At 40.1% G+C, this 14542-nt stretch overlaps 1 protein-coding gene and 1 long non-coding RNA gene across 4 annotated transcripts in view; one reads left to right on the forward strand and one right to left on the reverse strand.

Annotated features, from left to right (window-relative positions):
* TULP4 (TUB like protein 4) overlaps positions 1-9292 on the forward strand; it is a 283777-nt gene extending 274485 nt beyond the window's left edge. For 2 of the 3 annotated variants that reach the window (XM_084624123.1, XM_084624125.1), the window contains one exon: positions 1936-9292. In XM_084624123.1, coding sequence (XP_084480249.1) covers positions 1936-2052 — 117 coding nt within the window. In that variant the 3' untranslated portion in view covers positions 2053-9292. The remainder of the gene's footprint in view (positions 1-1935) is intronic. The other variant, XM_084624124.1, reaches the window with a different exon arrangement.
* Positions 1-14542, reverse strand: part of LOC311518371 — an 82654-nt gene that overhangs the window by 38723 nt on the left and 29389 nt on the right. The gene's annotated exons all lie outside the window — the stretch shown is intronic.

Raw genomic sequence — 14542 nt, forward strand, 5'->3', positions numbered from 1 at the left:
TTAAGAATGAGGTTCAGCCTTTACGTATATACAATGAAAGCATGTTAATATCCTTTTCCTGTCAGACCCGGGGAAAGGCTCTCTTTTAATCTCACTACTTATCACTTCTAAAGAAATGTACTTTTAGTAAATCGTCTTAACCTACAGCATTACAGGGAAAAATCCAAGAATTTTGCTCTTAATACTGCAAACTCCAGTTGCAGTTAAAAATCAAGTTAGAAATTGCTTATGATAGCTAGTTTGATAGCATTAGTGAATCCCAGTATACACTCACTCTCTCTCACTCACTCACACTCTCTCTCTCCAAATACATAAGGAAGCAGAGATAGAGATGTGAGCAAGCAACCAGTCTCCCTCCAAACCCCAAATCACTCCCAATGAACAGTGACCAATAGTACCTGTGAGGAGGCCAGCTGGTTCTTATTTCCAGAGGAGCAGAAACTATGGCCCTCCAATTGGAGTAGGAGGATCGTGTGCTGCTCATGAAGAAGAGGTCTTTAGATATTTCAGAAAACCAAAATCAAAAGACTGAGGTTCTCTCAGTTTGTCCAAGTGGGACATTAATGCACCAAAACCAGACCTTAGTGGGCTGCTGACAGGCTAGTATAGTGGCTAAGGCACTGGACTGGAACTCAAGGGAGCTGGGTTCAGTTCCTGGCTTTGTCACAGACTTGCCTGTGTGACCTTCAGTCAGTCACTTTTTCTCTATGTGTCTCAGTTTCGTATTTGTAAAATGGGAATAGTACTTGCCTACCTCCCAGGGGTGTTCAGAGGATAAAATATGTTAATGACCGTGAGGGGTTTGGATACTGCAGTGATGAGGGTCATAGAAATACCAAGATAGATTGTCAGCATAAACCAATGGAAATGTTAATTTGCTTACCACTGATACTGTCCAAAAAACAGATGGCTAATAACTTCAGAAGGACAAATACGAAAGCAGTGACATTGGTTTCTACCCAATATGATATATGCCAGTTTCCCCTTCAGCTTGTACTGCCCTTGTTTTGGAGGCCGGGGTCCAGATTTATAGATCTATAGATGTTAAGGCCCAAAAGGGATCATGATCATCAGAAAGAGACAGCAAAGGAATAGGTGTGAGTGTCATGTAAGGTGTGTGACCTTTGGCAGGTCTGCACACCACCACCAGAGATTATAGAGGCCTCTTCATACTGCTCCGGAGCTGTGCTCAGGGAAAGGATGGAGTCTGGTGAGCTAGAGGGAGATGTGAGCAGGCTGGAGTGATGCAAATTGTCCCCCTTCTGGTCTTATAAAAATTAATAAAAAAAATAAAATCTTTCCCTCAGAGCTCCTCGCCTATAATTTCCTGGGTGTGCTGTGGTCACATGGAAGCCCTGGTAGCAGTTTCCAAGGAATTTGGAGGACCCCCAGAGGTGGTCTAGAGTCAAAGGGCCTTTGTGCAGATGGCCCTGGCCTTATGCATATGCCAGGGATCCACGTGGGTCAGAGGAGTTCTGCCAGGTTTGGGGCAGGGCCTGCTGTGGCTTTCTCCTGGGATAAAACTGCCTTCCTGATAGGGTGATGCAGTGGGATCTCTCTCTGAGGATCCCCTGTGGAGATCCTCCTCTGATTTGTCTGAAGGAGCAGATGGTATGGACCTTAGTCCTGACTCAGCATCAATGATTTCAGTGGAGTTAAATCCACTTACACCATAGCTGAATCTGACCCTGGGTCTTTTAAGGCTGTGTATTTCCTCTACAGAGTAGATTTCTATGGGCCAGATTGTGATGTCCTCACTCATACTTGTACTTTGTTCTGCGACTGGCCCTATTGATTTTGTATGGAGTAAGGTACTATTCAGTATGAATAAGGATATCACAGTCTTGCTTTTTGCCTTATTACTTCTTGGTCTCTCCCTTCTATTGACCTCTTGTTCCTTGTTTTTTCCTCCCCCCACCTTCCACCCTTCCCCAGGTAATGCAGTTCGGAAGGATTGATGGCAATGCTTACATTTTGGACTTTCAATATCCGTTTTCTGCAGTGCAGGCCTTTGCAGTTGCTCTGGCTAACGTGACTCAACGCCTCAAATGAAAAGAGCAGAGACTGGAGAGAGAAAAACGTTAACAAAACCTCCTAAGGGCCGAACTGGAAAATGTCAGGGCGGCCTGTTTTAGGTGCAGAAAGGCGCCAGGGAGTGAAGAAGGCAGTAAAACTGGAAAAATCTCTTGGTGCCCAAAAGAGGGCATTAACTTTAGTCATTATTGGGGTGGGGGAGCTGTTTGTTTGGGTTGTTTTTTTGTGTTTTTTTTTTTTTAACATTGTGCTGGGGTTTCAGAAAGAGCATCGGGTGAGAGCCATTCAGTGTTATGTTGGGAAATGTGGCTTTTGGCTTGTTGTGGTGGTTCTGCTGTGTTTGCTGCAGTAGCTGACGTAAGCTCGTAGCGGGGTTAAAAAAGACTGCTCTCTTTGGTAGACTGCCTTATATCATTCTGTTCTTTTTAAAACAGGGAACATAACCTTTTTTCTGGTCCAGTTTGTACTACTACATCAGTGATAGCAGGAAAAAAAAAAGCTATAATACTTGAAGACACAGGTTTCTTCTCTGATCATAGCTGAGCACTGCAGGTACCAAGGAGGTTTACGAAGGTCAATATTTAATTTATAAATACTGATGTATTATTCAGAAGAGAAACAAAACTGTTACATTGGATGGTTTCAGAACACATTTCATTGAAGAAGTTTGTGTCTGCTTTTTGTGTGTGCTGTTATTTGGGATAAATGTGTTTCACTAGATGATGGAGAACAGAGGAGGGAGGAGTTGTGAGAGTTGCATATGTACATGTATAGGTAAGCAGTATTCTTTGACTTGTACTACATGTGTGTAGTACATGATGCAGCCTGGTGTCGCACATGGGCAAGGACTACACCTGCTCCTCACTAAAAGATGTTTACACATTAAGAACAAAATTGTTAAAATAAATAAAATGGGCCCAGTGAGTAAAATTCTTCTAAATCTATGGTGAATCAGAGCATTGCTTTAATTGGGAAAGAGAAAGGCATGTGATGACAGTAGGGGATTTCTCATCACTGCTGCTTGGAGAAAAGGGAGAAAATATTGGAGAGTACCGCCCCTTTCACCGATCTCCTATTGGAGTACAGCATTATAGGCTATAGTTTGAATGGTTAACAGTCCAAAAACAGAATGGGAAGCCAAAATGTATATAGCTGGTTATGGCTTTTTAATCAACTATATACCGTAACAAGACTGTTTCTAACTGCAGTAGAAGTCTAATAGAAGTCAAAGCCTGCGTTAGGTGTTTCAATGGGTTGCTTTAGTGGAGAGAGATTCTGTTTATTGCTCTAGTGCCCTCTCTCTCTCTCACACACACATGCGCAGCCATTTCTCTGTTGAATACAGTTTGATTTGGAAATGCTTCCCCGGTACCACATGAAAACCCTGATTGTTCATTAAATTAAATCCACAGTAGGTTGCAAAATGTAACTGTAGATTTCCTTTAAAAATACTCTTTCAAATCAGAACACATTTAGAAAGATGGGGTAGTGGCTGGTTTATCTCTGTCTGTAAACCTCAGTTTTACTCCTTACTAGGAAACCCTTCATAACTTTGTTTGAAACACAAACCATACACCAAGAGAGTAAAATACATCACTGTGATTGTTTGAAATGTCTGTAAAGGTAGGCTAGGCTAAGTAGTCTTGATTCATTGCAGGGAACCCATCGCGGGCCCAGGACCCCCAGTGGAGAAAGGGATGCAGCAGCTCCCTGGCTCCAACTTCCACTGGGGACTCTGAAACCAGACAACACAGGGTAGGTAATGCTGGCCAGAGCCAGGTTTTGACAAGGATATCTAGGGATGTGCTGATTCAGATGATTTCCCAGGCAACCTCCACCAGTGTGGCCGCAAAAAGACCCACCTGCAAGATAATGCTGCCCTTCGGTCATGGAGCCCCTGGGGAAAATGGTGGTATAATCCCTGTATCATCGTGGGGCTCAGCAGTCTCTGCTTGCACATGGGAGTGGATCAAGCCCAATATTTCCCTTGGCATTAACTCTTCTATTTGCTTTTATGTATTCACTTTTGTTGAAACTCCACCAATTAGGTGTATATCTTTCTGTTACAGAGGAACCCCACCCCCACCTCCGCAGTTATTTAGTAGCTGATTTTAGTAACAGCTTCTGGAGTGTGTGTGGAGGAGGAGGTAGACGGATCAAATGGGCTTGGTCCTGCTGACTTTGAAATCAGTGGGAGTTTGTCATCGACTTCAGTGGGAGCAAGATTGGGCCCAAAGTCAGTGCAGAATTACGTGCTGTCTAGGCAACAGGCTTATTCCTTACTCACATGATTTCAATGGCACTACCCATATGAGTGAGGATTGCGGGGCTTGACCCAATCGTGCTTCTGAAGAGATCCGAATAGCTCTAATTAATCCCATAAGCAGTATTGGAATATTGAGAAGTGTGCACTGAACACGTTGAGGCCAAAAGCATATTGATTCATTTCTTCTTTTAGGGGGAAAGGTGTTCTGTTGCTTTTTAGAAATAATCCTCTTAAAGAGACATTGTCAACTAGTTTTAGGCCAAGAGTGCAGATTTAATGTAATTAAGTATGTTTGCACATGTTTGTGCTCAGCATACCTCATCTAAACAGAACTGTTTTCATACTGTTGTTTTCTTTAACTTTCCAGGCAAAGGTTTGTCGTCTTTTTTTGAACATTCCCCTGCAGTATGAAGAACCAAATTAACAGCAGCAATGTGCAAATGCAGGAAAACCAGAAAGCAAATGTGGCGAAAACTTAAGTGAAACCTGCCAGTCTAGTTTTATTATCCAGGATCCATTGGTATTTGGTTCTGGTAGCCCACAGGGTCTTGGAGCTTTCCAGACATAGAAGGCCTTGTTCCCACCTTACAGAAGCACAAAAACAAACACCACAAATGGTGAAAATGATGATTTCTAACGTTCGTTCTGTTTTTATGTTATAAGGTAAAGAGTTTTTCTTCTGTAAGTATGTTGACAGTGTCCCTTTAAGGCAACAATTTAATGGCATAAAGACTACCTAGGGTTAGGGACAGATTCTGCCCTCAGTTAAGTATACACAATTCCTGCTGAAGTCAACTGAGTTGTGTATATGGACAACTGGGTCCTAAATTATGAGTGTACAGTTGCGTCCTAAATTATGAAGACAGCAGGTCATAATGATCATTCTCCTTTTTTTTTCTTCGTATGTTGAGAGAAAATTTAAGAAACAACTTTAAAAGCCCTCCAAACTAATACTTCCACTAGGATGATTTTAATCATGAAGATTGCTGTTGCGTTCAAGCCAAAACACTAATTTTACATTTTATATTTAAGTGTTACAACTTAGTTTTTGTGTAGACAATTGTAAGTTCTTCTAGGAAGAAAATAGCAACGTGTTCTGAATTACCTAATTCTTTTATACATACAATAGTTTCCAGTAGTTCAATATGGTTTTCAAAAGCTTTTTTTTTTAGTTGTGCAATAATTGTTAAGTCAAGAGGCTTATGTTTTGTTTTTTGAGGGGTTGAGTTATTTTTTAAAGATAATTTAATGCAAATTTCCTGTTAATGTCTGAGTCAAATTATTTATCTTGCTTAATGTAATAAGTGATTTAGGGTTTATTTTATTACTATGTACCAGTGAGTTATACACACTTTCTTATTTATATGAAAAGAGGATCTTTGTAATTAATTGTTTGCTAGCAATATGTTTTGCTGCAAGAAATTGTTTAAGAATGTGTATAGGACTTTTTTTGCTGGACAATATTCAACATTTTATAATGTAGGGAAGAATCTTGTTTATCAGGCAGTTGGAAAAAGTAGATATGCTATTGGGGATTCTGTAGATTACATACAGTGTAGATTTTTGGTGGCTGGGGGGGGGGACCTGCAGAAATCTGTCCTCTATACTGTGTATTTTCCCATTATGTTTTAACTGGCTTTTTCAGTCACGGAGATGGTTTAAAAAACACAAATCATGATTTGCTTTCTTTTCTTAGAGCTAGCCTTGGTTTTGAGGTACAGAACAGAGGAGAGTTCATGTATAAAATAAGTGTTTTATATATGGCTCACTTTGGGTGACTTTCATCTTTGTGCAGAGGGCTAATACACAGCCTGTGCATCTCTGAAATCCTATTTAAGGGGCTAGATTGCCTGTTGTGGTCAAGTTCTGCTCCTGTTACAGCTCCCTGATTCTGAGGCTAATCTGAGCTGACCCACAGCCCTGGGAATGCTTAGAGTAGCTGAGAAGCTTTAATTGGCCCTACAATGGAGGATAGGCAGAGCGGACCACCATTCCACCATGCACCTATCTCCCCGACATACCTCCGGCTCCAAGAGTCGAGAGAGCAGCTCGTGCAGGACTTGACTGCACCAGCTTTACACCAGCAGTGACTTCCCCTGTGGCAGGGGATTTCCCTGCTGGCTGATTTGCAGCCAGAATCCATCCCCATTGCACTGCCTGAGTGGCACAAAGGGGACAGATTTCATTTGACAATCTGGCTCTAGCCCTCAAAATGTGGTTTAAGTGGGTCCAAAAAATAATACACAGACCTTGTCGGCCCTCTGCAGAGGAGTGAATTTCATCCTGAGAACCACTGGTACTATTCAGCAGTAGTACTATGGTTCTAGAATAGCAGAAATAAGGTGGTGGGGGGGGGGAGATGAAAGTAGCATAAAGGAAAATTATTGGGTCAAGTTAATAGTTTTACATTCATTCCCAGAGCAGGCAATGGCAATTTCCATATACAGTCAGAATGATCTTGTGTAGTAGTACAGTAAATTTGCACTAGGGGCCACCTCAAATAGCCACCATCTTAAGCAACCTCTTTGAAGTTTACCGTTCCCCAAGGTTTACCGTTCCCCAAGGTTTACCGTTCCATTTTTGTTCCATGTTTCAATGAAGATTCACTGCCACTATGAGGTAATCAGACTTTGCTTGTGTTTTGAGTTGTTGCTTCAGATAATTTGAGTGCAGATATTTCTGAAGTCTGTTTTTTGTGGCTATGTTACATCGGGGTGCCCCATGAGCACTTGGCAACTGTGTAAATCTTCATCTAAAAGGGTGAACATGATGGAGGAAGAGCAGCTTTGACAAAAAAAAGAGGGAAAAATTTGGCTTCTACTAGCTTGAAAGATGGTGTTTGCCAGAGGAGTAGTTAATTGCACTATAATAAAAGTGGATATTTCTACAGGGCACAAACTACTCTACACTGTTGGCAACCTAGTGCTACGTTGCCAGCACAGAGTCCTATTGATTTTAGTACAATCCTGTATGGGCATAAGGGTCTTCACACATGAATCCCTCTCTGGGATCAGGGCTTAAGGCTGTTGCTGCATGTATCATGCTGGAGTGAATGAAGCTATATTACCATCTCCCAGGAGTGGGCTCAAAGGGGAATCATTTTAAGATTAAATTTTTTCAAGTGTGCACAAATACACAATCACACACAGAAACTTTAAGGATTAAAAAATCCAACCCAGCACAGAGCATTGCATGTTGAGAAAAGTTTTAGGAAAGAATTGCTTTGGGGTTTTGATTGTTTTGTGCTGCATCTGCGCAAATAGGAAAATAATAGCAAGAACAGTTAACCAAGTAAGAGGATAAAGGAGTAGTCACTGAAGCAATTTTTGTTATTAAAATTAAAAACAACTCTATGCCCATAATTCTGCAAATCTGTCTATGCAGGCAGGCTCCTGCACTGTACAGATTGACTTGAATGGGGCTCTGCAAGGGTCTGTCCACACAGATACAATTGAACAATTGGGACCATAATGACTTTGGGGGCTGAAAGACAACCCCAAACCACTTCTCTCTCCAAAATGTGCATAGAAAAATTGGATTCATAATGGTAGACAGATGTAAAGGTTCTGTAAATGTTCCTAGTTGTTCCCCTACAATTTACACTAACTCCAAATTTAAAAATAAAATCTGATACAGGAGTTTTGGATAGTGACAAAGCTGTCTGTCTGAATGTTTACTTTGGCCAGATAACTGATTGTGAAAAGATGGCCAGATTAACAGCTGGTTCAAATAATAAAAGTGTTAAGATTAAAAATAATAATAAAATCGAGAGAAACATTTTCGTATAATGTTAGCAGATGATTGCGTTTTCAGTATTTCATCAAAATAGTGCTCAGCATAGTTCCCATCAATCTATGTTATTTCTGGTTCCTTGTTGATAAGACTTGTAATTTTCCTTTCTTTTCTTTTGTTAGCTTGGTCTATGTTTTGCCTCTGCTTCCTATTCTTTTATTTCTTACTGCGTTTTTCTCTTTTCTTTGTGGATGTGTGTGTTGGGGGGGATGGTGTTTAAGATCTTGTTTGTTGTAGATGCAAAATATGTAGTGTTGTTGAATCGCATGAGGATGCATTTGATTGAAAAAGGCACGGTAGTATTGCCTGAAAAAGGTATTTTTTTGCATTTGTTTATAAATGCATTATTTTGGTACTGTAACTTTTGACATTATTTCTGAATTTATTACTACTGTTTTTGGCTTTATTTTTTTTTTTTAAACAAGTGTGCAGTCATGCGGGTGCCGAGATCTCTAGCCAAATGACCCAGCATGTTCTTTTCAAGCCTTCGGGGAACTTGGTACACGGCTGCGTACTATTACATACGTACACTATTTTAAAAACATCTTTCTGGAAATGTTGGGTTTTTTTAAAATATGCCATTCAGAACCAGGTTTTCATAGTAATTATAGACTTACCCTGATCTGCCTCTCCTTTTATGTATCTTGTGTAATAGATTGTATGGGTGGTACCTAGAAAGCATTAATGGTTTCCCTTTAATAACGTGGTTTGTCCAAATTCTTTACTGTCTACATGATTGAGAGATGGACTGATAGCCCTATTTTTCCTTGATGATTTGGAGTTGTAAGAGTTGTCCAGCTGTTGCTTAATAAAATTTTGCAGACTAGAAAATCTGTGACTCGTTTGTTGTATCTTGCTTCTTGTTGAACATCCTGAATGCTTTTAAAACAGGAGACTAGTCTTAATCAGAAATACATTAATATTCCAGAGCCAGCTTTCTTATAGTTTGCTCTCCGAACAACTACGTCTCTAGACTGGGATTTCCCTGCTCATTCGGAGACCTGCCCATCATACCTGCTGTCATTCATGTGGGAAGATGAAAGACAAAGAGTTTTTACAGTATGTTCTACTGTGCTTGGATATTAGGCAGTTTGCTCTTAATTGAAGTAAATTACATTTGGGATTTGTGTTATTTTTCTTATTGCCACTTACATACTGGAAACTTTAATGTTACCTCAAGTGCTCTCATCTTTAATAAATAAAAATACAATGACAGTTGATAGTGTGCCTCTGTTGTCTTTGCTTGTTTTTCAGTAAAAAAAAAAAAAAATGGGCAAAAATAAGACTATACCTTGTTTTGTGATGCTAATATTTATAAAACATTAAATGTGAACTACAGTATAAAGTGTAATAGGGCAGGGCTTTTAAAATCCACTCCCTTGTATGTCACTGCCCAGTGTGAAGGACCTGCAGTCCCACATCACCATCACCTTCTGCAGATTTTCAGCTTTTTAAAAATTCTTGAGCCCTTATGGTTGCAAAGATAACCTTGATCCAATTGTAGCCTGATGCTGTGTTGTCTGCTGAGTCTGCAGACAGCTCTAGTGTTAATGCTGCTGTAGTTTTCCCAAGAATCGGTGGAATCAAATAAACAAGACTTTCACCACTGCAGTTCAGAACTTTGTGGTCAGCAATGAAACTGTGACAGGAATCATTTCACCCAGAGAGCTGCACTGGAGGAAGATGCTGCAATACAGAGAGGGAAAAAGGACCCAATGACGGTGGGCAGGCAGGGATGGAGGCTAGGCAGGTCCTCCTTGCTGACCTCTGAACTTGGGAGGAAAGAAATAGAAACTCCCTCTCTTAGCAACCAGATGGAGGTAAGTTAGTTTCAAATTTATCATGCACCCATTAGCCAAAGACTGACAGAAAAAGAAGTGTCTAAGTGTACAGGAAAAGTATCCTAGTAAGAGTCCAAGCACCTTCTGCATTCCCATCAGATAGGCATGAAGAGCTCCAGTGGATCCCCCTTATCTGTATGTGTCTCTCTTCATATGTGTTGTAGACAGTAGTGGCATTAAGTCTATGCCATCTAAGTCGACACAGAGTCCTTTGCCTCCAGTGCTCTCTGGTTACATCACCTGATCAAGAGGTTGTTGGGGGTGATATCACAGACACCGAGGTGGGAAGGGCAGTTGCAGGTGGAGAGGGAGCTGGATTGGGCAGCATTTGTCTTCAGATAGGGACTACAAATCCTACAGCTGCCCTGATTATAGTAAACCTATATTTATGATTAAATACTTAATATGTAGCCCACAAGTCAAAATGAGTGATTTTCTAGATCAGTTCTCATTAGTATTATTATTCTCTGATCATCAGGTTATATACTCTATCTCCATGTGGCTGGCATACTATTTTGCTAAGATAGTGTTAACAATGAAATGAAAGGAGACAGCCTGCCTTCATTCTTAAATATTTTAAACTATTTGACAGCATTTAGCAATACTGTTGATACAGTGTGAATGGGACAGGCTGGGGAACTAAAGAAATGCCTAGCTGTGGAAGGAGCTGCATGATGTTATAAAAGGAAAAACAGCAGTTTCCATCAGGTGAGGTTCATTTCAGACCCTTCATCTAGTTCCTCATCCATGACAGTTGTGTGTTCTCTATTTCTTATTTTTTCTTCTGTTCACAAGAGGCAAATTTTCAAATCTATTTTTTGTTTGACCAAAGGGCAACCTATTCATCTTTGAAAGCGGTTTTACTGTGTTGCATCCCTTGATACGTCCATCCTTTCCAACTTCGCGACATACTTCCCCTGGACAAAGAGGAAAGCCATACAAGTTATATTTTAACTACCATAAATAACATGTCTTTGTTCTCCATTTTTCTGGTTGCTTTCCAGTTGGATGGCTTTTTTTCCTCAAAACAAAGGTGTCATTGTTCCCTTCAGTGCATAGCTTTGGTGAGATTAATCTCTTCCTTTTGCCTTGACCACTCTGCTGTGTGACTCTTTGATTTCAAAGCCATTTAAATAATCTGTTATTTTTTGTAAACTGAAATGAATGTTTATCTTGGAAAAGAGGCATCCACAACATGTGTAGAAGATGTAACGGTAATAACATTTGTCCAGGCGCAGCAAAGGAAAGACACTAAAGATAACAAAGATACAGTGGCTTTTCCCCCCCATCCCTGGGACCATTCAATTAAAAGGACTCTAGGATAGTGGACCCAATCACCAGGCAAAGACAAACAATCAGCTATGCCCAGTTCAGTCTGTAGCCCTTTCCTCAGGGCTCTGTTTAGTCTTTAACACAAAAAAAGGGAAATTGAAACAACAAAAAGCAACAGTCCTGTTCTTTAGCTCAGATTGTGGAGCCCTCTGTTTCCAATAGCTTAATGTGCTGGACCTTCCCAAGCCTAAGGGCATCTGCAGGGCTTCCCTGCCTCTCACAGCCTTCTGCTGTAGCCACAGGAGAGTGCACTCCCAGTCCTCTCCTGGTCACAGCCAGTCTCCTGGGGCAGGAGCTCTCCTTTGTATCCCCTGGCTAGGAATTATCAGACCCAAGCACTAGATTCTGTCCAGCTGGGTCAGATGATTGCCAGCAGCTGCTTGTGGGCTCCTCTTCAGAACAGGGCTGGCCGCTCCACGGGCCCTTAAAGGGGCAGACCGCCCTGTGACAGACTCCTTTGTGTAACTAGTATGATTCTGTTTTCTTGACTGACCTTTCCATTTCACAAGTTAATTTACTCTTTGTTGAAGAAAACATGCATGGTTTCAACACATCTCTGGGCTGGATCTAGCCTTGAGCTGAATGCTGATCACAGGAGTCCTTGCCTTGGGGATTACAGATAATGCAGTCAGGGTGGATAAAAATCAATTTTTTTTAATCAAAAAATTGGATTTTGATAAAATGCTTTTTGGGGGAAAAACCTATCTAAAGATAATTTTAATTAAGATACATTATAGCTCAAAGATATCTCATAATGGAATAGGGATTAAATATTCTAATTCTATAGTACGAGACAATATATTCATGTAATGCTTAAGAAAAGTTTTGTAAATGAGTTCCAATAGTTCATGGATTAGGGACCCAATTTTATAGGGCTCCAGGGGCTTCTGTATAGATTATTTAAATTAATTTATCTATGCTCAGTCTCGAAGATACCATCAGAGATGCTTAGTTTTGCAGTTCTCAAACTGTGGATTTGTGTTTTCAGATATAACATGCTTGTTAACAGCAAAAATGTTTTCAAATAAATAATATATAGAGGTAAGAAATAACAGACCTCAACTGTATTGTCTCTCTGCAAATTTGTATACACAGAGTCAATCCTTTACCTCTCTCTAAAAGTGCAAAGTTTCAAAAAGTTCAATGAATAGAAGATTGTTGGGGGTGGAATAGATCTGGACAAGAAGTAGTAGTCCGGAGATAAATGTGAGAAGGGAAGGACAGGCAGTAGAAACAAAAGTGAAACTGTTTGAGCAGCATATTCTAGAAGTCTTGAGGTCTTTCTGAGTCTTCATTAATTTGAGATCTACCATACCAATCTCTTACTAGAAGGGAAAACCTATAATGGCAGCAGGCCATAAAGGAGACCCAGTTTGGGAATATTTTAATGAAGTTCCTCTACCTGTGGGAAAGACAGGCTTGCATGCAAAATGCAAACAGTGCAACAAAGAAATGCAAGGCCTGGTTACCCGAATGAAACAACATCATGAGAAGAGTTCCTTCTCAGGAGGAAGCTGCGTTGAAGATGATGAAAGGAACATGTCTGAATGTGCAGGATCTTCAGGGTTGGTAAACTTTTTTATTTCATGCTTCTTTCTTAAGGACTGCCTCTCTTCCTTCTGGACTATTCTTGAATTCTCATGTTTGAGCAAAAAATATTGTTCTTACTCTATGGTACTATCATTTTATATGCAGTTGTGATAAAAAATAAATAGCTGAAATAGGCAGATCTTCCTTTTATAATTTCATCTTTAAAGTAGTACTCAGTGTCAGTGAATGCAATGACTTATACTAAATGAGCAGTCTGGTAATAATAATTAAATAACTGCATTGACTTATTTTGTTTAGGAGAATCCATCCTCAACATACAGGATTCTGAAGACTATCCACCTTCAAGATCACCATCATTTTCTATAGTTTCAGAGTTATCTGCCAATGACAGTGTTTCAGTCACATCATGTATGTCACATAGCCACAGTAAATCACCTGTAGCAAAAAGAAAAAAACCCTCCATCATCCAGAAACAAGCATAGATAAGTTTGTGATAAGAATCAGAAGATTACAAAAAGAGGTAATTGATGAAAAAATTGCCCGGTTTGTTTATGCAAGAAACTCTCCTTTCTGTATGATTGAGAACCCACACTTCATTAACATGGTTCAGTCATTAAGATCAGGATACAGTCCACCCAACAGAGCAGAGGTTGCAGCAAATTGCTGGATAAAGTGTATGAAAGAAATTGAGCAGTGTGCAAAAGACCTAGAGGGTGAAATTGATGGGTGGAGCAATGTCCACAATGATCCTGTTGTATGTGCTTGTGTGACAACAGAAGGGAATGTCTTCCTTACAGAAACAATTGATACATCAAGAAATGCACATACAGCAGAATACTTACAAGAAGTAGCAGTACAAGCTATAAAAAACTGTGAAAAAAATTCAAATGTCTAATGTGAAGCTTGGTCTCAGACAATGCTGCAAATATATCCAAGATGAGAAGAAATTATTTAGAAGAGAGTAAAGAGAGTCCCAAGTTAACATACGGTTGCAGTGCTCATTTGATGCATCTCCTAGCCAAAGACTTCAGTGTTCCAGAAATAAAGGCTAATGTTGAAATTGCAAAATACTTCCATAACAATCACTTTGCAGCAGCTGCTCTGAAAAAAGTGGGAGGAACCAAGCGAACTCTCCCACAAGATGTGCAGTAGAACTCAGGAGTGTACTGTTTTGAGCACTAGATCAAGAACTGGCCTAATCTGATGAGTTTGTGAACAAAATCGTGAAAAAACAGACGGCATTGTCACAGCCAAAGTTCTCAACATTGGGCTTAAGAGAAATGTTGAACACATGCTGAGTACCCTGAAGCCTATTTCTGTAGCCTTGAACAAAACGCAGGGAAATAGCTGTTTTATTGCTGACGCTGTTGAAATTTGGAAGGAACTGAGTGAGATCTTAAAAAGAGAAATGTGCAATGACAGAGTTAAATTACAAGCATTTAAAAAATGAATGGGACAAGCACTATCTCCAGCTCATTTTCTTGCAAATATTCTCAATAGTTGGTACCAGGGTCAAACCTTAACTGCTGAAGAAGAGGAGTTGGCTATGACATGGACATCCAGCAATCATCCCTCCATAATGCCAACTATAATAAACTTCAGAGCTAAGGGTGAACCATTCAAAAAATATACGTTTGCTGATGATGATTTAAAGAAAGTCACACCAGTGAACTGGTGGAAGTCACTTAAGCACTTGGATTCAGACACTGTTGAAGTGATAATCTCA

This window comes from Lepidochelys olivacea (genome assembly GCF_965140295.1).
Source record: "Lepidochelys olivacea isolate rLepOli2 genome assembly, chromosome: 3".
NCBI lineage: Eukaryota > Metazoa > Chordata > Testudines > Cheloniidae > Lepidochelys > Lepidochelys olivacea.